General features: G+C 47.8%; 5 protein-coding genes across 5 annotated transcripts; 3 read left to right on the top strand and 2 right to left on the bottom strand.

Annotated features, from left to right (window-relative positions):
- Positions 1–978: 978 nt before the first annotated feature.
- Positions 979–5,386, bottom strand: DFJ58DRAFT_713683 (Sec1 family-domain-containing protein; the record flags this gene model as incomplete). Its single annotated transcript, XM_041383941.1, has 18 exons — positions 979–1,093; positions 1,147–1,228; positions 1,278–1,389; positions 1,570–1,890; positions 1,943–2,229; positions 2,300–2,458; positions 2,514–2,556; positions 3,085–3,199; positions 3,255–3,398; positions 3,449–3,579; positions 3,628–3,735; positions 3,788–3,946; positions 3,998–4,318; positions 4,368–4,571; positions 4,623–4,850; positions 4,901–4,980; positions 5,045–5,240; positions 5,297–5,386. The coding sequence occupies 18 exons, from the start codon at positions 5,384–5,386 to the stop codon at positions 979–981; spliced, it is 2,895 nt and encodes a 964-aa protein (XP_041249558.1).
- Positions 5,387–7,098: 1,712 nt separating this feature from the next.
- On the top strand, positions 7,099–7,430 carry DFJ58DRAFT_652178 (uncharacterized protein; the record flags this gene model as incomplete). The annotated part of the gene is made up of 2 exons (XM_041381661.1): positions 7,099–7,278; positions 7,317–7,430. The coding sequence occupies 2 exons, from the start codon at positions 7,099–7,101 to the stop codon at positions 7,428–7,430; spliced, it is 294 nt and encodes a 97-aa protein (XP_041249557.1).
- Positions 7,431–7,750: 320 nt separating this feature from the next.
- Positions 7,751–8,666, bottom strand: DFJ58DRAFT_652257 (opioid growth factor receptor conserved region-domain-containing protein; the record flags this gene model as incomplete). Its single annotated transcript, XM_041381669.1, has 4 exons — positions 7,751–8,079; positions 8,135–8,346; positions 8,414–8,467; positions 8,503–8,666. The coding sequence occupies 4 exons, from the start codon at positions 8,664–8,666 to the stop codon at positions 7,751–7,753; spliced, it is 759 nt and encodes a 252-aa protein (XP_041249556.1).
- A 5,876-nt stretch (positions 8,667–14,542) lies between these two features.
- DFJ58DRAFT_438607 (uncharacterized protein) lies at positions 14,543–16,753 on the top strand. Its single transcript, XM_041380413.1, has 4 exons — positions 14,543–14,691; positions 14,774–14,994; positions 15,053–16,312; positions 16,366–16,753. Exons 2-4 carry the CDS (start codon positions 14,859–14,861, stop codon positions 16,557–16,559), a joined length of 1,590 nt encoding a protein of 529 aa, XP_041249555.1. The 5' UTR covers positions 14,543–14,691; positions 14,774–14,858; the 3' UTR covers positions 16,560–16,753.
- A 5,609-nt stretch (positions 16,754–22,362) lies between these two features.
- Positions 22,363–23,100, top strand: DFJ58DRAFT_761504 (FK506-binding protein 1). The gene is made up of 6 exons (XM_041388492.1): positions 22,363–22,391; positions 22,448–22,505; positions 22,552–22,618; positions 22,672–22,730; positions 22,782–22,837; positions 22,887–23,100. The coding sequence occupies exons 1-6, from the start codon at positions 22,389–22,391 to the stop codon at positions 22,968–22,970; spliced, it is 327 nt and encodes a 108-aa protein (XP_041249554.1). The 5' UTR covers positions 22,363–22,388; the 3' UTR covers positions 22,971–23,100.
- The last annotated feature ends 1,847 nt before the right edge of the window (positions 23,101–24,947 follow it).

The raw sequence follows: 24,947 nt of genomic DNA, 5'->3' as shown, positions 1-24,947 counted from the left end.
GGGTGAAAGGTACTGACTCAACGATTTATGTTAGCGGACCAAACGCACCTTGGACCACGATACGTATAATCAGTAAATATACATAACGGCTCTGTTTTGCTCTTTTTCTTTGGTACTTTTGTTCTGACGTGGTTACCGTGTACATTTACAATGTTACAAGAGTTGGTGGATTTGGGACTACTTGGTGTTGTGATCAATCAGCCTCGTGAACTCACTGGAGAAATCCCCCCACATTATGCATCACGAAGGACTGATAACCTGCAAATCGACGGTCCAGCATATACTTACTAGCTAGCTGGGTGCCTTGTACATACTGATCTTGTGTACTAGCGTTGTGGTTTGTTGTTCGATGAGTAGCATATTCATCGTCAGAGTGATGTCATATTCAGTCTCTCTACTCATACGTACGCACCATTCTCCTGCAGTTGTTCCTCCATGACACCACCGTATCTCATAACGCTGAACAAAATACCCGGCATCGACCGTCATGAGCTTGAGAAGCTGGCGCGGAAGGAGGGCAACGGTATTACAGACGAAGCCCTGACCTTCAAGACCGTCGTTCGGCCACCCACCACGAACCACAATATTCACGACGATTATATAAAGCATCCCCCAGAAGTACGTCGCCGTGACATCGTTCGCGTCAGTAGCTGTATTTAACTGCAAGTGCCGCTCATAGAACATTTCCCTGGTGCCCACTGAACCTGTAAATTTGGCAAGAAAGAGGGCTCATTCAAACACTAGCCGATGGAGATAGGCGAGGGACTGGGCCAAAGCAGGCAGACATTCAGGATGGGGGTACTTTGCAAATCCTCGCTGCATCAGTGATCTCAAACAGCGTAGACGTGCATTTCGAGTTTTTTGGGGGGTTGAAGCATGGAGTTAGCTGATGCACAATCGCCATCGTGTAAAGTAATATGCAAGACGTGATAAATACTCAAGGAGTGTGCTCAAGATATTTTGCTATGGTACACGGTTTTACATGAGTTTCACGTTCCCGTCACCACCTTTCCTCAACTTGCGTCCTGTAGCAAATAGGATGCCGTCTAGTAGTGCAGCCACAGTGAGAACACCTCCGACGATAGCGCAAGTACTATAGACAGAGTAAAATAAGAGAGATGCTAGGCCAGGTATATTGTCACTTACGAAGTGAGGAAGTGTGCAAACGACTGCCTCGTTTCAGAGTGCACGACAAGGATGGGTGAAATTTCAAAGTTGAAGTACGCGCCTGAAAATGTGTCAAAACATAGATGGATAAGCCATGATCTTCAACCTACCTGGTGAGCCCGCGACACCGTGTTGAGTGAAAATACCTTGCTTGTTCTCGCCTTCATTGAACTTCGTCAGATCACGTTCAAATTGTGTTGAACTATATTGGTGCGTATTGATCTGCATTGTTCAGGTAATCAATTTGTCCGGCCAGTTTGATTCATGCACTCACAGTCTTGCCTTCCAGCGTCCGGAATTGTGTTGATACGACTTTGAGGAAATACTGATACATGTACGCCGCCTTGGTCGTCTGCAATTATGTAAGCAGAAGTATTGAGAACCATGCACACTTAATTTTACCTTCGCTTCAACACCATCTAATGGGTTGTCCGCAATCCCCATACGTTCCTTCATATCCTTCCCGATCTTTGCCTTGTTAGGGTTGTACTCATCATCTGCCATGAAGAAAAACTCGTGGATGATGTGGCCGAAGTCGTGTGGGTTACCATCGTCGCGAAGGTATGGCACCAGATCTTGGAAGGTACGCGAGCCTGCCTGGTAGGAACGTCCCGGAGAAATTTGGATGCTTCCGACGACCTTGTTCACCCGGATACGCCCAGAAACATTGCATCCCTCATCCGCCTGGTCCTTGAGCTTGTCTGACCATCCTTCTTCAACGCACTGTCATAGATCCCTTGACAAATTGTTATAAGAAATTCAGCGTTATTCTCACCTGCTCGATACCGTCGGGACTACTGAAACTCCACCCCTTGTCTGTATACGCCTGTCGAACCTCTTCACACGAGTTACAGCACCCGCTCTCTGGTTCCTGTCCACCATAGCACGAGCCACAATACCCACTCGCGCGTCGTTCAGCAAGCTTGTCAATCTCGTTACGGAGGTCCTCGCCCCGCAATGTAGGCATGTCTACACCAGTCTTAGTGATCCGGTTCTTGAGAATATTGTGTGAAACATCGCGTTGTTGCTCGCCAGAGATATCCATGACATCCAAGCTGAGCACTGCCCAAGTCAAAGATAGATGTAACCATAGTTAGATTGTACAGTCAGCGATGCGCGGGAATGGGCTCACAGTAACACGGAACATGGGGGAAGGTGACGTTCAACCGTACACTCAGTTTCTGCCCACGGCTACGGTCGACTACTATCGACGTGTCGACGCCAACGCGTCGGTAGTCGAAAAACTCGATTGTTGTAAATGCCAAAATGATACATGCAGATATGATGGTCACTAGACATCCCGCTGTCAACCTCACTTTATCGTAGTGCTCCGGACAATGGCTTACGCAGAGCTCCAGTACGGGTTTTAACTTTGACATCCTCCGTAGTCTAGTTGTGTGTGACGCATACGTGGTCAGTCTTTGCCCGTTCCCGCTTCGGCGGAATCGGTTCTCACCTTTCCAAAGGCGTCTATGCCTTTGAAGCTAGATAAAAAACCCTTGGCCATTTACGACCTTCAACGATAGCGGACACAATGAAGGGGCAGAAAGAACGAGAGGAGAGAATAAAAAGCTGGAAATGGTTGGTCAGAAGCCGCTCAGAGGGTCTAGAGACCATACTTGGTTTAGACCACGTGGTCGTTGTGTACTTACGTGTCACTCCAACTGAGCTCGTGTATAGCAAATCTTATCAAGCTAGTCCTTTATTAGAACTTGAAGGAACAGATAAGTTCTCCCTACTAGACCTAGAGCTTATGGTGTAATAATGTACAGTCTACTGCAGTCCAATTTTATCTACACCTTGCTTCACCCGTCCGATGAAATTGCGCACACCATCCTTGATGCCCTCAGCTTGTACGCCAACATGGTCAGAGCTTGTTCTATATACACCAGTACCGGCCGAACCTCCGAGACTGACATTGACACCGCCAAGGTTTAGGTTCAAAGATGGAGCAGTGGTTGCGGATTCAGGAGGTGGCTCGTAAACTGATGCGGGAAATCTCTCTGCAGCGGCGCGAATCATCTCAACGTAACTGATAAGGGTTGTAGGTAGGTCGCCTCCTCATTTTTTCCGAACATACTACGCACCTGGACGAGTTGTGTACACAAGTGCCGCCAAGAAGAATTCTTGTCCCTGTCAAAGAGTTACCTGCTTCTTGGTTCAGGAGTGCGACTGTCCTTGCTTCCTCATAGGTAGTTCCGCCGATCATAAAAATGATGACATCTTGAGGCCTAAAAAGCCGAGGGATAAGCTCAGACATTGCTCAGGGCACATTTCTCACCGTTGCAATCCCATGTTAGTACCAGTCCCGTCCAAGAAAGGGTACGTAGTATCCTTCAATCGGCCCTTGAAGATATTTTCTAGAGTTTGTGAAAGATGTGGCGTGTGCTGAGTATACACGTTCTCGACACCCTATGCATTATTAGTATGGCACGCGATACAATGCTGTGTTGAAGATACCTTGAGTCCTTTCAAAGCGGATCTGCCCTTGGCTAATAGGGACTCGGTCGAGAATAGATCATCCTGTCGCTGATCTGATCCAGCAACATTCAAGAAAACGTAAACCAGCTAAAAAGGGATGAGCACAGGTACATTTTTTGTGTAATTGCGCAAAGCTTACCCGAGCTTCTTCACGAGACACGCCATTGGAGAGTAGCAAATTGATTAAAGCGGCAATATTACTCGTCTGCGTCTTTTGATAACGCAGTGCATAGAGGATGACAACCCGCAACTTGTTCCAGGCGGGCACAACTGGATTGTTGACCACAGCCTGTACGTTCTACCCTTTGTCGTAAGTGCCAAAGAATGACATCGACTCAAGAATGCAAACCTTAAAGTCTGAACCCGAGCTCGTGGCCAACCCTTGCTCTACCTCCCCCACTTCAAGTAACCTGTCGCGATCCACCAACCTACTAAGCTCGCCTACCAAAGCGACGTGTTTACTAACGTTCCCACCCAGCTTCCGAAATTCTGGGTATTCTTCCACAAAGCGCTTCATGTCAAATATTGAGTTGATGGACGAAGGTGATTGGGCGAGAGAACGCGACTGATATGATTGGACATAGTTCTTCAGGGAAGTACCTAGGTCTCCGAATGTCGCAAGATAATGAGCTTGAAAGAAAGGGTCGGTAATCGTTGTCAAGGTTATTTCCTATGCATAGCATTAGAATACGAACGATGCAAAACTTAAAGGGACATACAGAGAGCTCCGGACGAATATCAGGGACCATGCTGAGATTTACGCGACCATTATGAATGCCCAACAACTCGTGCACCATGGCTTGATAGGTCCATTGTGACAGCAAAGGAGTGACAGGGTCGTTTCGCCGGTCGAGAATCAGTAGCAGTGGAGCTACTTGCGTCAAGCGAAAATCGAACAGCGTCGCTTCGGCTTGGATACGATGCTGCGATCTTCGTCAGTGATATGTATGGGAATTTACCAGCCTGGCATTTACCTGCACTTCGCTCGCCAGTTTTTTGGCCATCCCGCTTGTTTTCTCGTACCTAATCACGGGTTTCTTTTTCAAACTGAGAAGGACAGCCGTAATACCCTGCACGGAGCGCTCGAGCGCAAGGGAGTCCCACACATTTGGTGAGGAGCCATACAGAGGTTTCTCCGCCGTCGGCGTATGATTGAGAGAAAACAGGCAGGGCAACAGGGGTGCGTAGTCGGCAAAATATTCCTAGTCGGGAGACTTGGGTAAAAGTGCGATCTGAAACAATTCTCACCTACCTGCACCTCCCTGACAACTTCAAATTCGTCAACATCAGCCAAACGTTCAATGGCAGGTTTACTGAGTATGTTGCTGAAATCTGAAATATAAAACTCATGTAAGCGGTGCAGCCCCTTTTCTACCCTCCGTAGTCACGCACTGACACAAATAGTATTCCCCGTATTTGGGTTCCTTTAACTCGGCAGAAAGGGCATCAAGACTGTCTTCACTCGGCTGCAGAAAACAAACACATTTCATGTGCGACATCCGGTCCCGTTTCCCGTTGTCGATACGATCGGTCAGGTAAACCTGATGTGAAAGTAGAGTGGATTGGGTGGACGCGAGTGAAACAATGGGTGTCTGCGATTGCGAACATGAAGTTTGAATGATTGAACAGCAGTATGAAGAAGATGTACCGTATGCGTATCAAGCAGTAGGACTTTCATGGCAGAGGGCGTAGACACCAACTTCGTGATGTATGTCTCCACTGCCTTGACCACGTCCATGGCTGAATGACAATTCAGGTGAAGTTGGGCGGCACAGCGCGGGTTCGACGGGTTTGTAGCGTGAACTACCTTGTGATTCACAGATTTCTAAGAATGTCAGTATGTGCAACAACGTGCTAGCACAAGCTGCTAAGATCTTCAAGCAAGTGCCGTGCATGCGCAGCGTGTCACGAGCGGTCGAATGCAGTTTCCTAAACTGGACACCAAGAAAAAGGTTAAATATTGGCAAATATTGGCAAAATTCTTTCCACCCTCATGTACATGCAGCTGCAGCACTACCGGACTAATAACTTAAATAAGATAATGATACGGTTTGCTAAGGATTCTAGGCCCATACAGTCACTACTGATAGGCCTGCCTGTCAAGCAACTCAAATATTATTTGCATCCCCCTTTCTTCGCCACCCTGCATGAGCCGTATGGACCAATCTCCTCGTGCGTGTTAGTCCGCCTTCAGGCACGCAGTTGCATTCTAAGCGTCGGAAAATGAAATTCACTGGTGGCAGCAGTCCTGATCCCAAAAAAAAAAAGAATAACGTGTGCACTCGAAATGATCGGTCTGGATTAAGAAACGACTATCTTCAAGTTCCTTCGTCTATACGCTACAAGAGTAGGTCTTGATCAACTTCAAAGCGTTATGGACGTGTGGATAGCCCTGTACTAGCGTGAGGCGGTGTGTTTTTTCTGCCCGAGGACTTTCAAGCGGTACTAGGGCTGCAAACTTGTTGAAAGCACAATGATGATTTCAAGCGAGACTTTCCCTAGCTCGCCTACCTATAATCTCGTATAATAGTCTGCTTAATCTGATTTTTACGTTGATCTAAAACCTTTCTTGACCGCCGGACGGCGTGCGGTTTAAACGGAATATTCCGTATACTATTCCTTAAGGGTTTCAAAAAGCAGCAGCCTTTTGAGGCTTTGCGAGTAGCGAATGCGATCTAAGCTTCAGATGCGCATAACGTAAGAAACGTGCCATAGTTTCCCGTCTCTCCACTAGTATCTAAACGATTCGCTTCTATCAGTGTCGGATTACCCGTTGTTTTGACTTTCCGTTGCCTCCGTGTAACCCTGGGGCTGTGGACAGGCCACGAGACCGCGAATCACAAGCTGTGTGTCTCGTGCACCTCCAACCATGTGCTCCAGTTGTCTCGTCGACGGGATTATTTTGCTCCTGCGTCCCGATATGGTGGTCGCTCCTCCAGCTATTTTGTGGAGGACATTACTGAGAGCTTATGGATTCACTGAGCGTGGATGTATTCCTATACGATCACGCTTTTAGATCTGGGCGAGAGTTATTTTCCTTGTAGCCGTACGTACCTCATGAGTCATGACTAAAAGCCAAGTAAAAATAAGACAAAAGATTGGTCGTCGAACTCAGGCAAGCGTTGTACTCCTGACCGTCATCGCGGTAACTACCGATTTTCTTTCTCAACCTTGCTCTTCATCAAGTCTCACCTGCTCCACTACGTGAAGCCCCTCTTCTAACAGCAATCAAGATTCCCGGGATAACCGAACTTCAAATTGCACCAGGGTCAAGCAAATAACCATGATCATTTTTAAAGCGCTGGAGTTGACATCTCGCTAAAGTTGACGTCGTGGAGTTCTTTCAGACAGGAGTTTCTTACAATGTCTGCCCCTCCCTGGATTTCAAAACTATATAACGCCGGGATACATCACTACACATGGAAACTCACATTCAAGTTGCCAAAGATCATGTCGTCTTCATTCTATCATACCGAGCTTAGCAGGGCCCTTTCCGAACAAGCTTTCGGGCTGTCTCGGTTCGACGTATACGGAGGCTCGTCACCTCATGAGGCCACTGCCTCTGTCACTCTGCTAGAGGGCAGAACTATACGCATAACGCTCACTGCTCGTGGTTATCAGGTGCGTATAGTGTGCGTGTGGTCTACATTCACTAAAATTTCTTTCAGCTTGATGGGGATCAGATCTTCGAATCTATTGAAGGTCTCTTGCAGGCCGTCAGTGCAGCATACGAAGGAAAGAGGAGAGAGGCTTTATTTTCGCGCCTGCGAAGCCTATCGTGAAGCACTGTTCCTTGCAATCGCGATATACAATCGCTTTGAAGTCAGTCCTTTGTTCCCCGGATCATCTTGTCCTGCTAACCTCTTTGCCGCAGCGTATTTGTAGTATTTTTGTACTAATGTATATTGTGACACATATTTTTGTCCGTCGTCATAGCGCGTTGCTAGAGGCTCACTGACAACTGACAGGCTTGGTCCTGCAGCAGTCGAGAAATGGAGAATAGTAAAAAGTTTGGTGCAACCTTAGAACATATTCCTGACATATTCCAGTTCTGAAAAGAATCGTGTCATTCTGCCCAGTGCAAAACGTAGTGAAGTACCTGCTACGCATCGATAGATTCAAGTTGCGGTTCTGCAAAGGACCCTAATTCCTTTCGCCTCTGCAAACTGGCTTCGTACTTCTCTCTGCTGAAAATCTCGCCGTTTCTCGCCTTCTTAATTGTAAGTCCGATCCATTCCCGATCCGCTTCATTCCTCAAGCAGTTAGCCCACCATCTATCCATGCTATCTCGCAGCAGGCTAGTATTCAGTTGTTTATGTTCGCTCTGTTCGTTGAGGACATAGAGTAGGAACCCGGCATTCAGATGCTCCAGGCCCATTTCCGACAGACACTTGAGTATCCGTGTGACGCGAAGGTTGTTGTGAGGAGCTTCTATATAGTTTATCCAAGTTCGTAAGCATGAATTTGTGATCATTCTGTCACCCACGCAAGAGGTTTCGGTATCGAGCTTTGTAGCCTTCTGAGCGTCCAATGAGACCAGTCTCGAAGTTGAGCAGGCACATGCCGTAGAAATCCAACAGCAAGCCATAAGACGCCTTGACGCGCTCAATGACATCAGAATCTTCTTTCATTGCCACAGCCTCGTGTGGCTGAAGAGCTTGCGCCTCGAAATTCATTCCATTCTCTCGGATGGGGAAGCTGCGCACACCATGGTTCATGAGATAATCACCGGACGCCACCAGCGGATATATGTCGCTCGACTTACAGCCATTGGATGTAACCGTGATTGTATTCCAGTTGATTATAATCTTTGCGCCAGCTATAGAATAACTTCATGGTGCATCAATTCTGCACTGAATAACGGTCGCATACCTTTGATGAATCTCGCTGATCAAAAGATCATCTGGCTTGCAACGCAGCCGATTTTGGTAAAATAGTAGATTAACTGAAGCTTGTCGGTCATCCGTTTGACCGTGGTAATGAGAAAGAAAAGCACGAATATCGCGCGGAAGTGACATAGAGTTCAATGGGGTTTTATAACCTGAGATTTCCAACCTTACCCAGGCGATCAGTGATAGGTGCCGGTGAAGAACAAGGGTGAATCTTGCACCGAATTAGGAAGTCAAGAAACACATCTTATCTAAGTATGCGCCCGGCGTCTCAACTTAAAAGTGTTGGAACTACCTGATTTGGGTCGGTTCTCCTGCTGTCCAGACGAGAACACATTCATGTACATTTAATCCCCTGTTCAATGGTGCTGCTGAAAGTGGTACTTAATTCTGCTGAATGGTATTCTCTGACCACGCTGTGAAATGGGTTTGGATTTTGCAAATTGCAATTGAATTACAATGCATAGCCTATCGGATTAAAATTTAATCGAGGATCATCACAGCCTAATTTGGTAATTTTGTCCGAAGAAATACTAAATTTTAAAACTCAACCACGTGTGAACCATCCACATGGCCAGCGCTTCAACAAGTACCACCTGCTGCTAAAAGTCACTTTGCACCTGTGCAGCCTATACTCACGCATAATATCGTGCTTCGCTTGACGAGCGAACTTGTTGTCTCAGCACTATTCCTATATAACTTTGTTCGGTGGTCCCTCAACCATGCTGAGTTGCACACGTCTTGCATCATGACGCCGACAATGCCATTAGTACGAGGTAAGGAACCATTATGACTTCGTACCTGAGCAGTACATGGTCCATAGCTACTTTCGATCGAATTCGCACCTTATGCCAGACCTACCTTTCACTTGTGGGGCCTCTAAATCTGTCATGTTGATGTAGATTGGCTGACGTTGTTCGCCTGCAGTTCGTACCCATTTTGTAGTCAAGTCATGGAGTTCGTCCCGAGGTTCCACAAGTCCGTTTGACATCTCGTTGCGCTTACTACCCTGTATCGTCCGTATTTGGAAAATAGTGAGTGATATCAGTTCATTTATATCCGAGCTCACATGAAAGTGCCAGCTCTGTTTCCAAGTGCTTGGAAAAACAAGTTCCCTTATCTGATCCATCTTCCCGACTGGCTGGTAGTCACACACCAACCATCCGATTCAAAACACACATATTTCGCAATTATAGCTTGTTCATCATCGATGAACATTTGGGCATCCTTAGCTAACTCACGGTAGCTTTGGGGTTCAGCGGCCTTGACATGTGAGAATATGAAGACGTATTACGGGATTATGACTATCGTGGTTATTGGGAGAATTGATAACCTTTAGATGGGCTTTGACGTTTACAATCGGGTCATGTCGAACATCAGATCTATTCCAGAACGCAAGGTGTGCATGCGAGCTTCATATCTCGTAACAAACGGAGTGAGCCTGACAGCTCTATATGGCAGTGGTGGATGGCACGGGGAATTGCCACTGAAAATACGAATGAATGTGTGTATTACTCTTGCACTGATACATGCCATTATGGCGCGCATGCATAAAAGGATAGACTCAACGCGATATATCCAGGTACACGCAAGCACGTTCGAAGCGATACAATAATCTCCAGCTATACTTCATTCATCAACGATTATTGACGTTCTTCGGGGAAGATGTCAACATGTCAAAGTCTTCTAGTCAACGCGGAGATGAAGGCGCGAAATTCACTTTCTGAACGAACGTTGGCCCGAGCTAAGCAAAATGGTAGCCCCGATAAGTATCTAGAAGTCATATCTAGGCTTTCGTTTCGCTTGTCCGATTAGCATGTGATCCATCTTACTAAATCGTGGTAACTCATATCTTATCAGTAAATTGTTTCAGCGCCCTATGACCGCAGATACTCCAAGGTCCGCCGCATTTTCATTCGTCTGGAGCATATCTTACGTGGAAAAGCATGCGAATAGTCAAGCTTTTTGGCTCGCCTCCGATCGAGGGCACGAATGACAATAACTGTGGTCTAAATGTGGTCAATTCTTGCATGGAAGGAGTCATCGCTCACATGGAAGGGAATCATGCTCGCATCCAGTAGTAACGTGTGAGTTTCTGCGCAGCGGCAGTGTTGTTAACGTACGTGCGTAAGGCCTCGAAGCCATGAGCGTCGACCCCTATACGTTTTGCAGGAAATTGTGATCGAGCCTTGCGAGATGGATGTGTCTTTATTTCTTCCGCGGACGACTTCTATTCAAGTGTCAAACGTATGTCTCGCCCATTGACGCCACTGATGGGCCAGCCAGCCTGGTTTCTAGGTCAGAACCTTATCCCCATTACATGGATATTGAGGGGCATCGCAAGAATGCAATATGTGCATTACCACATGGGCTGAACATTGCAGGCAACAATAATGCGACAAAGGGTGCATGACCTACACGTGATTGATGAGTGGAATAACGACAGAGAATTATGTTTGATGCAATACGCTGTACCCTCAGATACTATCGAGGCAGCGTGTGACACGGCCGACGCTAAGTCATGTAACACACGCTCACGGTGGTCAAGTGCTGACATTAGAGCGTATTGCGTCCGCTGCGAAGCAATTGCTGGAGAGGTATTTTTGCGCCTTGCCAAGGTCTTGCTCTCCTTGTTGTTGGGCATGTCAGGTTACCGGTCAGGGAGCCAGCACAACTTCATGACGCCACAAAGGAACCCGATAATATTCATGTCAAACACGACGGCACATTAGAGTTCCTCACGAAGGCAGTGCGTCACATGTGTTGCTCTGGCCCTGTGATAGGTTCCAGCGTCATAGGAAGATATGTCCTCGAGGGGAAATAATCGTGGTGCTCGGGTGCCATTGGCTCCAAGCCACGAAATGAACAGGTTTAAATGCTTTCGACAATGCCGCTGGCTCGCAAGATCACATTTTCCGCTGGAATTCGGTTGTCACCAGGCCCAACGATGGCGGGAGCATTGCCACGCCCTGGCGGGATGCCATACCAGCGTGGTCTGAGCGGTTGAACCTCAGCCTCCTGCGCGTCTGGCCTCTGAAACTGTCTGGGCAAGACCTTGACCTAGAATTTAGACGCTTCATTTCATTTCATTCTTGCATTCTACTATATGCTGCATTCTGGGGTTTCTCGTATTCCAAATTTGGGTCTATGAAACAATGAAATGAAATGTTCACGAATTGTTCCCATCTTATGGTCTGGATCTGTGGAGCTTGCAACTGCTTCCAAGTGGCCTTGTTTACTAGAATTGAGCGGGCCTGGAAGCTCTGCTGGTGCATATGTATAACGTAAAGTAATGTATTGCCAACAACATATGGAACTTCAAAGGAATGCAACCAGCGCTCTATCAGCGCAAATGATGATGGTCAATTTACTACTATGAACATATTATGATTCAGATATATCATTTATCATGGTTATGTGCCTACATGAATTGAATTGCGCGGGCGCTATCCCAACTTGGCTACATATGTACATAGTTGAGTGGCTATGGCATACTGCGGTGCGTCGGACGGCCTTCGAAGGGAACTGTATTCGCCCTTTGGCACCTTTGGCTAGTGTCGGTGAAGTAATTGTGGAAGGGCCACAAAGGGGATCGCACGATAGGTCGCATCCGACGACAAGGTCACCATCTGGCAATGAAAAGACCACTAGGACAAGAAGGCCACTAAGCTCAATCTGGTGCGAGCCGGCCGAGTTGGAACTTGCCGCCTCAGTTGACGTTCCAATTCCTCCGCGGCGAAAGGTGAATCGACGTCAGTGGTGCTGTATAGATTCAATTCGATCTGGCTGATCATCATGATGGACGACTTGATTGAAGATGAGCGCGCATGTCATGGAGACTTGCAAGTCCTTCTTGTGCGGCTACCGAGGTGCTATCCTAGTCACCGGGTATTGGGGCTAAATGACGATGCTGCGGCAGGCCCGGGCGGCGTGCTTGAGAAATAATGCACTATACCTGTGTCCGTCCCGCGCGACGTGCGTGGTCCCGTGTGGTCGCGGTATTCAAAGAAGTAGGCCGTCGCTTCTTTGCATGGAACACGGATCCGAGGGCTATGGCTCAGCCTGTACTCGCTTATACAATCGCTTACCTGCTTGCAGGTAAATACGCCTTTGGACTTGCTTGACGTGTTCGTGAACCGATAGGCGTTCTTCGCGTTGAGAACAAAAATCTAGATCTTCGAATCGATTTGAGAAAACATGCCGAACGTTCCATCATATGTGCTTCTGAGATCTCAACACGATGCAAAGGCGAGATGAGGTTCTTCTTGCACGAGGAATATTGTGCCTCTGTGAGAATATCATATGATTATTAAAATTGATCGAACATGACGTCGCGGTCTTATACTTTGTGCAGTCAATGTTCGCTGGACGTGCCAGTAGACACGGCGCGAGTCACAGAGGAGGCATCCTTGTCAGGCCTATAGATGAAATTCGCGAGCGAACAAGGATGGAAGATCGATGCGATGGACGCGGATTAGATATCACCGACGTAAGATATTCAAATACAATCTCCAACAGCCTATTAGAATAAACATGGGGGAGAAACTCACGGTAGCGCCTTAGTGAACACCGCAGCGGCCTATTTTCGATCGCAACAGTTGGTGGTACCTAGGGGTACATTCGGCTGGCTGAAGATGCCGCGTGCCTTTAAAATATTTCCGGGCGCAAATGAATGATATACGGTTACTGACCGTGTGGGACCCCCATACCCGTATGCTTCAGAGCCCCGCGGGGAGGGCAACAAATGAGATGATCACATTGAACAGAACAGGATTCATGATGGCAATGACTGGCATTACTATAGTTTGAGCATTGCATTTGATGAACGCCGAATAGTAAGGATCGCATTAGTGTATTCACGAGCGAACGTTAACCTTTTGTGTCGCATTTCTAGATCCAGCAAAGGCATAGCCCAAAGTCTGATCAGTAATCCGAGCACTTCGGTTTGACCTGAAAAGGTCAAGTGGACTACTTGTGAGACGGGCGGGGAACGGGAGGCCCCCGACGCGAATGGCCTAGAGCGCAACTCGGGAACTCACGGAAAAGCAAGCGGACATCGACGTTGAGAGCATCTGATTATTAGTTACTGAAGCTCCCGAAGGAGGGCAGCTGTTGCCAAGAATGGCGTGAAGTCGGACTGTGGGTTCCGCGCGGTCGGGGAAAGCCGAGTAGTCTATCAAACGTGAATTTCAAATTGAGCGTAGATGAGGATTGGATGGACACCGATGGGACAGGTGAGACAAGTTTTGGGCCAATGAGCTCACAGGGCGGTTGCCACAGTTTCGAAAGTGTGGATGATTGGACCAATGAACGTTGTGAAGCGCTGTGTACGGTTGTGTACACCTACATGTACCTACATGTACACGGTTTACGCATGCAACAGTCTGAGTCAATTGAATCTTGTTTTGGTAAGATGGTCAGGACGAGGGCAGCATGATTATGTTGAGCGTGGAGTATGATAGATACATTCACCCATGATATATGATACATGTAAGGAGAAAGCAACTGGTAGCAAAATTTGAGCATGATACGGAATACAGTGCAAATCGGTGTTTGCCGATACCGTAAGTAACGTATCCACGGGGTGTACCGGTGGCGTCGCAGTACAAGTCACAACGGAAAAATAATTTAAAGTACCAAAGCCTGAGGACTATAGAATGGGTCCAGGTGATGATTAGACTTGGTAGTTTATATGAACGGCGAATTGCTTGGTATGTAAGAACGGCCTATAAGGAGGAAGCCAAATACGGACCGAAAGGGAACCAATTGCCACGTGCACAGGGTTCCACCGCACGGGGTAGCGTGACAGCATGCGATTTCCCAATGCGGGGAGCAGAGGATATTCATTGCCGAGGATCCGAGGTAGCCGAGAGAGTAATAACTCAATTTCCAATAATTTTCAGTCGTGAATAATTCGGCATTCGGTGCGATTGCAATCCCCAATTAGGTAGTCCATTTGGTGTATATGCGAATCACCAATCAAATAATAAAACCCCGACCTTTCACTCTTTTTTTCATCCAATCCCATTCTCCCATATCTCACATTCTTCCTCTTCTCATCGTCCTCCTCCTCGTCCTCAACCTCGACAACCTAACTAATAGTCGTTGGCATCGGGTACCACATCTGGTGGCACGCTCCACACTGCCATAAATCGTGCGTTCATCGTTTCCATTCTATTGAAATCTGGTCTAGAACGTTTACCTTTGTTGTTGTTTCACCTTTTGTCCACATCTAGATATCTTCAGCACTGCCTGTCAACTTCTTTGTTTGACTGCCTTTAAAGCCCCCACCCCCTTCCCCGCACTTCCTTTAAACCACCCATGGATATTCACTTCGACGAAGCTTGGTGTCCAGTTTGTGACAGGCAAATCATGCCTAAGCGGTTTACAGTACCCGTCATCCCACAACCTCAAGAACCCACACCTGTCCCCACGCCATCGCCAGCATCATCATCTCGTGAGCCTTGTCAACTGTCATCCTTCACTGTCACAAGTCACTCAATATATTTTTCTAGCGTCGAAAAATCAACAGAGTGACTCTACTGCACGCACTTCCCGAACGAAAACTGGCCCAGTTCGCGCGAAGAATGGCCTTGTGCAAGGTACCGGTCGTGTCAAGCTTAATGGAGCAATAAAGCGATCCGACTCAACGTCAACCGCAAACAAGGGCCGTGCCTCGCCGCCTCAACCTCCACAACCTGTCCCACCTGTCAAGCACCGCACTATCATTGACCAGGGTCCAATCCCTCTTTACTGTTCGGATGAGTGTCGTCTCCAAGACTTGGCAAGACTCGATGGCGCTTACCCACTCAATTACCACCCTGATCGTTCATCGCCACCTCTCCCTCGCGTCCCTCATAATTCTTTCGAAAGGCGATATTGCGAATCAGAAGATGAATCAGCCAGCGCTTCCGGATCATCACTTGACTCAGGTTGTTCGTCTTCCGTACCGGTCGTCAATGTCTCTCGCAGTATGGCCACCCTTGCCGCCCTGTACAACTTCCCTCCCTTACCTCCTGCGCCACCTATTTTGTCACCGGCCGACAGCACATCCTCATTGGCGCCCGAGTATAACAACGATTACCAGGGCGGGACAATGATGGCAAGCAAGCGTATCAAGGAGGTATTGTGCCTACCACGCGCCAAGCCTTCGTCGTTTTATAGTGAACCGCCTCAACCCAGGAAACCAGTTCCTGGTTGGACCGACGGCGGTAGTGAATGGCGTCAATCTGTGTATGGCGGATACTCCAAACGTCCAGACAATGCATCTGTTGGGTCCGAGAAAGCCCAGACCTCATTCGCAGCATCGTCACATCGTGGTGTGCAATGGACTTCGACACTTTCCCAGTCAAATTCATCTAGTGCTCTTGCCGCGCAGTGTCCTGCCTCCAACCTGCCTCCTCCTCGTTCGAGTCAGTCGTACAGCGAAGAGTTGTACACCAAATATTCCCTCCCTCTTTCTCGCAGATCAGAATCACGTATGTCACTTTTCCCCCACTCGGCTTCTTCTTCCGCACAATCACCTCCGCTGTCTCCCACTTCCACATCTTCGTCCTGTCGACGCCGTCGTGAAGTCCCTCTGCTCAAGCGAGGCGCAGAGGGTCGTTTACTGGTTCCCGACGTCATACTCACTCGAAACAACTCGAGTATGGGTTTGTTATCGCAGCGTCTTGCGAAACCTTTGAGGAGGCACCCCAGCGAAGTTAGTGAAGACAGTATCTTGAGTGACACCACGTCTGAATCGCTTGGTACCTCGTCCCGACCTGGACCACAAAGTATGTCCTGCATCTAACGATTGTTTAATTGTGTGACCAATTTATATCTCCAGTTCGCACATGGTCATACGATAATATCAAGACTTACCCTGTGATGATGCCTCCTGCAAAGAAGGAGAAACGCATCGAGCATCGCATGGTTGACGGCGAGGTCAAGGAGGTCGAAGTCGAGGTCGAAGTAGTTCAACCCTTGAAACGCCTCTTCCTGTTCCCTGGCAAGGAAACAACTCCTGTGGGACGGTCCTAAATGGCACGCGTAGCCACTATCCCCCTTGACCTTGTCTGTTTCTCGAGCATTCCATCATACCCTGTATTTGCACGGTCGCGGATCGCCGACGGCCATACCGCCACATTCACGACGCATACCCATTACTTTATCGATTCTTTACCGGCATCTCTCATCGCATCATGACCACACGCAATTCACGACATCCCATTTAACGATCGTGTTGTCGACTCGGCTGAATCGCGCTACCGCCACCCTGCCTAATACCGCGCATCCATATCAAAAGTTGAATAATGATTTGTACCATACCATTGTATTGTGTGTATACCTTTCCTGCTTTTTTTCTTCTGGGCCCGTACATCGTGTAACATCAGACTTGCGCATTTACTGTACGCATTATTCTACGACATGGGACTAATTGGTCTTCTGTCTTTCGGTCGAGTTTTGTGGTTGGGGTACATTCTCGGGCCATTAATTGCTTTCTGTCTTATTTTCTTATCACTATATTTTGGTCTTCGATGTTTTCTCGCTGTCATATCGCATCGTCGTTCCGTTGTGAGTAGCACTTGTATACTTGTTGCAATAATGCATGTACTGGACACTTAAGCTTATCGATCGTTCGAGATCAAATATTCGGCTTGCATGGGAACACCGAAGCTAAGAAGTAACATTAACATTATTCGCTAGGTGCCTTCTGGTCACTTCGCCGTCGTCCCTGAGCTTCTTAGTCCGCATCATGATCTTTGTGGGTAATTCGGTTGGCTTCCTCTTTAATAAACACGGAATCATATCGTTGTGTTTAACAAAATGGATGGCAACAAGTCGGTCGGTCAAATTTTATAATTTCCATGTCCCGCAATGGAGTTCATCGTCCATTTTCGAGGTGCTCCAAGCTCCGAGTACAGAAACACATGCATATACAAATATCAGTATCCTTGCATTCTGGAACCACGTCTGGATCGTTCCATCTGCTCATCTGAGACGATCACGGAAGGGCGTAAATCCATCCCGGGACGAGAGTCCAGAAGCGGAGACGCCAACCCCCAGAGGTAGTAAGTATTACCCCACGCCCCGGATGCATGTATTCGGCCTGTGCACGGAGGTCCAGCACCATAGCCCAATACACCAGCTTTGAATCATTAACACAGCTCTTGACACAGGAACATGACTTGGTTCAATCATGTTCCGTGCCTGCCGCAACAGCGCTCAACGTTGTTTCCGCAGCCGCTCTGACAACGGACACGGCTTGCGCTGTGGGACCTAATCCAATTCTACGATCAACGGAACGGTGCTGGAAAACACAATTTTTCAGTTGACCGGATCTCCGGAGTCCGGATATGACTGGGACCACGTTTGTGCTGGAGCTTATTATCCCGCATGTGGGAATGGGTGCGACCCGCGATGAGCAGACATGCTATGTTACAGAACCTGTTTCCTAGTAAGTACATGTTAATGACCTCCAGGGTGAATCATATGACGAAAATTACGTTCTCTGAACCACCTGGGGCCTGATCATATATTGAAACAGCCTCATCTCTACTGGATGGGAGCATTTGCCCCTCTCCGGAAATGGATGGGGAATATCGCTGAGATTGCTGTGCGTGGGGCGCTTTCATTGATATCGGAACTGGGCGGTTGCACTCAGTGAGGGCATGTGGGGAATGCCACGACCAGATATATACTTCCGGAGCTCATCATCCCATTAATATTGCTGACCGTAATAGAAACTATTTCGATCTATGATACACATCATGTTTGGAACTCGGTCTCAACCAATAACGCACTCAGTTCGATGGACGTCGAACGCGTGCGCGCGTGTGAGCAGGGTAGATGCTTCTACGAGTCTCCGTTACGCCACGCGTCTAATACGCATCCCCACGAGCCTGCACTCATCAAACAACATCCGAGTGTTATACATCCAGCAAGTCAGGGCTGCCCAATGACCTTCCACGATAATCAAGACTGCTCCCAGCACCTGCCGTCTCGATGGCTGACGAATAAATGATTAACCTGACACATTTTTATGATATAACGACCTTGCCGTTCCATACATTAAATTTGCCTGTCTGGGGCATGAACGCTCATCAGGCGGGCCGATAGGACAGTTGATGCGGGGGTAACGTAGTTCGCGGCTTCCGGCTTTCCCTGTCCACGTCACTTTCCGGAAACATATCATTCCTTGCGTCAGCGTCAACCGTGCGGCTGCGAGATACATGACACAGGGACGCAGAAAACCGCGGACACCATAACGGAAGTCCGCAATACCAGCATGTTACGGTGATTAGGCTGCATCATATCATATACTAGCCTCATTTCGCGTGAGGTAATGACCTGATGCCTGCATGTCCAGGAAATATCGTATAATGCACTGAGAGGGACGGATATTACAATGCCTAGTGTAGACACTGAGGAGTTAACAGAAGAGCCTAGCTGCACAGATTGGGAGAAGCAATACTAGTATATTCTGACCTGAGCTTTACTTGACAAGCACGTTCTTGATTGCTGTGCAAATGCGGGGAAACCTAAAAAAAATCAGCAAGTTTACGCCACACTGACTAGTCTCGGGTGAAGGGTCTCCCTTCCTTACATAAGGGTGCTTTCATGTGTGGGACATAATATCTGACATATTTCCAGCTAACCTGAAGAAACTCAACTTTGCTGTACGTGCCCAAGGCTAATTGTTCGAATTTTTTATCCCATAGTTTTTGACTTGTCCGTAAGGAGCATCGCGACGTGTGACTTGCACCGTTAGGCTTCACTAGCACGTGAAGAATTGCTTGCAGTCGCACAGTGCTGTGCGCATTGTGGGTAAGGAAGTACGCAACCTAAAACGTTATCGGGCAGACTAATTCCCTAGCAACTGTAGGAAGAGACCATGAGATACGCTTGTGCAAACACATGTGGTTATTTCTGAGGCCTATTTGAGATCCGGGCTGCGGGGAGATCCAATATTAGCGGCAGGAAACTTCTGTCAGGCTAATGTGACGAGAAGGCACATACATCCTGTCTGGCCCTTAGTACTCACAAGTAGTATGACAAGCAAGACAGACACATCACTAACCAGCAACAAACCAGAACACGACAGTTAAAGTTTGATCCTTGCGTTTGCTACTACGTCGCGGAATGACGCTACATGGCCTGAGGTATCCGGTGATCGTGTGCATGACCAGTGACTACCCTGCTGGGATGTGCGACAGCATGGACGATGATCAATGATACATTCACGAGGCGATGACTCACCCACTGCGGTGATCGCCGAACACAACCTCTTTCAGCGTGGGGTTGATGGTTTGAGGTAAGTAAAAATTCTAAGATACTGGGAATATGAATTACGGTACTTGCCGGCGACCGGAAACACCATCTACTAGAAATACTAGAGTCACAGGACATTTAAGGCAGTACTTACCTTGAGCGTATTTCCTGCAGCATGATTTCGCCCGGCACTGGAAACCTGCCGCAAGATCAAGATCAAGAGTTCTACGGTTGATGGTTTACAGCTGATGCATCTAGATGTGACAACAATGGACAAGATGAATGCTGAAAAGACGGTGAACAGTTGCCGCTTCAAAATCTGAATACTCAGACGCGGCGTCTGAGTTCTTTGTGGGATAACAGTTCAACGAGATTGCCGTTTCCGAGTCCTTTCACTCGTTTCAGTGCTTAGGAAAGCTTCAGGCGACACCTGTAAGTGAGCTTGAGCGCATAGTAGCACCTGCCAGGGAAGGTAGGAACACGTGTTTCCCGCCGGCGTTGCGTCACAGGGCACCGGAAGCCGACCAGATGATGGCCTATGACAGCGCATGCGGTCAATTCTCATGTGGCCGTGGGCGGAAAATTCCGTACCAGAAATGTCACGAATCGGTCATGAATGGCTAGTTAAATTTGAGCTCGAGGTGCCTGAAACTAGATAACTCTAGAGGCGGCATGGTAACACAGTACATGAGTACCTGACTCCTGTGTGAGTACGAGAACAGTGAACGGTGGTAAGCCTTGTTTCCATCTTAATCTAAAAATTCTGGTGAAAATCCTACTTACAGGTAACCGGGCGACGCGTGAGGATCGATTGGCATCAAACGTGGCCGACGGCGATCTGGCGTGGTATTGGAACTTCATTGAGTATGTCATGGTGTTACTTGTATGACTTTTTCGTTTCTTCTTTCTCAGCCAATATTAACGCAGGCTAACCACATCAGTGGTCTCCAAGTCTGTGTCTGCCGCATAGTATGATTCTATCGATAATCATTGTCAACGTTTCGTGCTCCCTCCAGATCTCAAGTCAATGATATACTCACTGTGATTGTGATAGATTCTGCAATACGGTTGGTAGTCGGCACTCATCAACGCTCGGGAACAACAGGGAGTACCACCCGCTTGTAGCTCGGTGATGTACTCGTGCATTGCAGTTATCTTCGAGCATTGGCGTCTACAGCTGTAGCTGGACTCCGACCCGAAAAAAAACCCAGTTATGTTCTAAAAACCAAGCCAATTTCAAGTTGAATGTTCAATACTCCGAGTCTCCGACAGTGCTTACAACTCTCCCACGCCTGCTAAACCTGAGGTTCTCGTCACGTTTTCAAGTACTTACTATGACTATAGATGCAGTTGAAATTTTCAATCTTTGCTTCAACAGGCTCCTCAGCGAATCTGCCGCAGAATGTGGTCAATTGATCCTCGGCCTGGTAATTTCCCATGTTTTTCTTTCGTACAAGCAGATCCATCATCTACATCTTACCCAGTGGCACTAGTGGCGCCGTACTAGCTCATCATACCTACCTTTCAGTCCTCACTTGTTTTCAATTGGCGCGTCGTCTCTGTCCAGTACACTCGCCGGGCCGTATTCCGACAACTTATGATCTGCGACTGTCTATATGCATGCAAGCATCCGCACTTCTTAGCCACAAAAGTTGGTCTTGGCAAGAAAATGTTCTGTTGTCCATAATATCTGTGGCTGAAAGGTCAATGGTCGCTTTCGATGCAATGACAGGTCTTATAACAAAGTCTCGTACTTCGCATGAATTGATCCATGCGTCGTTTCCACTCTGTTCGGTGACTGGCTGGCCCTACGACAACTTGTTAGAGACAGCCGCTTCTTCGCTGTTCGGTCCAGCAGAAGAGCTTTTTATGCCGGGAAGTATCGGAAAAGTGGATTGGAGATGATTTGTCCTGTCTTCTATCACGAGATGTTCAACAGAAATATTATTTTTCCGCTTGTTTTGATTCGTGCATGCAGCTCGGATATCGGAACCATCGCCTCACCTCGTTGCTTCCAGGTAGTCTGTCGTACCTATAAATCGAGCAGTATCCACGAACAGGAAAAGATATTTCCTTCCCCCCCGCGTAAAGGTAATATCTCTGAACGTTTATCTGTCCCCGCATAAGACAAGTCGGGACCTATGCACAGGTACGGCGGTCTCGACTCTCGACCGATGACTTGGTTTGACAGAATTCAAATTGTTTCTCAGTTCGTACTTGTGACACACTGACCTTCATCTTTGATTATGATCGATGGCTTCAAGTTCGATGGCGCTCAACCAGTTGCCCATGGCTGAGCTTCATGGGAAGATACGAGCGAAAATCAAGGGGCTCGCGCTGGAATCAGACTCCGTGTACCGCCGGGGGCTGATCATGAGCGCTGATCGTTTGGATTGTGGGGTCTTGGTGTTGAACCGATATCGATAACGTTCCTGCAACACTTGTATTGGGTTCAATCCGGTTCATTGAATGTTATCGACTGTAGCGGATTACCAGATTCGGATCAAGATCCGCACTCCGCCTCCCCGCCACTATAAGTGTTGCCACAAATCCCTATCATAACTATCTCCCCGCACCTGGTACGTGTCACCGTGTACAATGGTGAGCGCGCGGCATCTCCGCCATCATTCTCCTCTATCACTAATGACTCGAAACAGGGTGTCAACATTGAGACAATTATTCCTGGTGACGGTAAAACGTTCCCCAAACGGGGTGGTATGTGCAGTATCTCCGAATCGTGTTTCAACTAAGATCGCAACAGACACGGTCACAATTCACTACGTTGGCACACTAGAAAATGGCACCGTCTTTGATTCGAGCAGAGATCGGCAAGCATCGCATCTCTTGTCCATGATCATAGCTGACGATCATTCCTCCATAGTAAAGACCCTTTCGTGACACAAATAGGCGTCGGTAAGGTGATCAAGGGATGGGATGAAGGTTTGTGACTTCCCTGCATCTTTCACTGTCTAATATTCAATGATTTATCAGGCGTGCCGCAACTATCGCTCGGCCAGAAGGCCAACTTGATAGCCAGCTCTGATTATGTGGGTGAATATCTCATGAAGATCAAGTCCCGGTCTGACATTATCTTAGGCCTATGGAGCACGCGGATTTCCGCCCGTCATTCCACCGCACTCGACCTTGAAATTTGAGGTTGAATTGTTGAAGATCAATTAATGACTTTTAAATGACGCGGCGTGTACGAGCTTACTTTCGGCATTTGTGACTGCCTTTCTGTACCATTCAATTGTATGTTCATGCATTTTGGACTGTTTCGTGATTTCGCAATGGAAATATTTGTCAGATCCGTGGTGTACATGATTGCGAACCAATTGCGAACATGATATCATTTGCTTTGATTGAGATCCCCTATTAGGCGCCATAATTCCTCATGTTCAGCTTCTCGTTGCGCCCGGCGCTCTGATTATCGCATCGTCCTGATGATCAGCATTTAGTGACCTCAATGTGTGGGCCTACTTTACCTTCTGCGAAAGCCCCGATAGCAGCCAGCGACTCGTGATGAACTTGCCGAGACGCTTCCAAGAGAACTTCCATTGATATCTCTACTCGATATCAGAGATAAAGATCCAGGAGACTGACGCGTTTAAGCTTACGGGATGTCCTATTCTCGCGCGAATCATCCATCAGGCTATGAAGTTTTCCCCGTATCTCCGCATAAAACTGGTCCCATCCTCCCTCACCATCCTTTTGAGCGGCAGCTCTCGCCTCCAGTCGCATTTTAGCTTCAGCACAATTTGCCCGATTTTCTTCAAGCATTTGCTGGAGCCTATCTAGCTCAGCTCGCAACGGATCGTTCGCGTTAGATGGTGTGCTCATGGAAAAAGACTGTTTGTCAGTGCTAGCGTCGGATCTCTCCTGTCCCTGCTGACCGGCAGGTTGCATTGCAGTAAACGGAAGCAACAAACTCCGAAGTCTAGGAAGAATTCGAGAATTCATCGGTCGAAACACTTCTTATCGACTGCAGCCCCTTGTAACAACCCTGCGCCATGTTGTCGGTAGAATTCTATCGATCGTTTAGAGTTGCACAATGCGTGATCGTTCTTCGGCCACCAATAAATTATACGGCTCTCGGCCGATGAACAAGATCGAGCATTCTTTTGGAACAACACGAATGTAGAGTATTCACTAGTTGACACTGCACAATCACACTCCTGCACCCTGCACGATTCGACGACGTCATGATGTCGACACTTGGCAGGTGAGTATCTCTAAGATTTGGTGGAACTCACAAGAATCGCTGAGGAACTTTGCCGTTGAAAGCGTATCTTTCTTATCTAGAGTCTGGTCAGTACGTAGAGCATCGGACGGAGAAAACCGTACTGAATATGTGTGAATGCCGCGGCCAATCGTAGGCAGACTACATGGTTCACGGGATAAGCGTGATCGACCTGATGATCGATGCTATCGGTCCCTTAAACCGCTGCGCTGGAAGCCGTGGCCCGTCGGATGAAACGCGGCACCAAATAAACAAATTAAGCTGCAATTCAGTAACACAATCGAGGGTGTTTGCATAGTGGAACCACCTGGAACCACGTACCCTTGGTTGAACGGCTTCACTGTCTTAAGTAGCGTTGGGAGCAGAGCATAGTCCGTAATATTCAATCACACTCTACACATAACTAGTAACACACCTGTGCGCAATTACAACTCAGTGACGTTGATCAATCACGGACTGACAAGAGGGCAGGTTGAACGATGGGGAAGTCTTGCTGTACTTCACACAAGTCACTATTCATCGGTTCGAGTTGCCAAGGACAACTCGGAAAATTGAGGAACGACATTGCATAACTTATTGAACGGCGAGGACTTTCTCCGGGTCACAACAAATACGTGTCGTCATGCCAGCCTAGGATTGCTCATGACCGGTCACCACGCAAAGCCCACAGTGCGTAACACCTGATAAGTTTGATGAAATCATCGATAGATCGGAAGACATGCTTAATTACATGTTCAGGGGAAAGTTCGTACCTCCTTATGGTTGACAACGTTGAAGTGTCGGAGAACCCCGACTGGCACAGAACATCCTTTCAGAGCCTCGAAGAAAGGGGTTATCGCAAGTACAGTGCTGAAGGAAAATCATCAATGTGAATCATTCAAAACTACGGTATCATCAATATTTCCGTCAGGTACATC

The sequence above is a fragment of the Suillus subalutaceus genome (genome assembly GCF_016647625.1).
Source record: "Suillus subalutaceus strain FC151 chromosome Unknown DFJ58scaffold_7, whole genome shotgun sequence".
Taxonomy (NCBI): Eukaryota; Fungi; Basidiomycota; class Agaricomycetes; order Boletales; family Suillaceae; genus Suillus; species Suillus subalutaceus.
Note: the sequence above shows the minus strand (reverse complement) of the source record. Positions and strands in the feature narration are given on the sequence as shown.

What these genes read in the sequence shown, in the direction of transcription:
- DFJ58DRAFT_438607 (XM_041380413.1), top strand. Translation starts at nt 14,859, where the DNA reads ATGGATATTCACTTCGACGAAGCTTGGTGTCCAGTTTGTGACAGGCAA. An exon ending in ATCGCCAGCATCATCATCTC is followed by an intron (nt 14,995 to 15,052) that starts GTGAGCCTTGTC and finishes ATATTTTTCTAG; the next exon opens with CGTCGAAAAATCAACAGAGT. An exon ending in GTCCCGACCTGGACCACAAA is followed by an intron (nt 16,313 to 16,365) that starts GTATGTCCTGCA and finishes TTATATCTCCAG; the next exon opens with TTCGCACATGGTCATACGAT.
- DFJ58DRAFT_761504 (XM_041388492.1), top strand. An exon ending in GATCAAGGGATGGGATGAAG is followed by an intron (nt 22,731 to 22,781) that starts GTTTGTGACTTC and finishes ATGATTTATCAG; the next exon opens with GCGTGCCGCAACTATCGCTC. An exon ending in TGATAGCCAGCTCTGATTAT is followed by an intron (nt 22,838 to 22,886) that starts GTGGGTGAATAT and finishes ACATTATCTTAG; the next exon opens with GCCTATGGAGCACGCGGATT.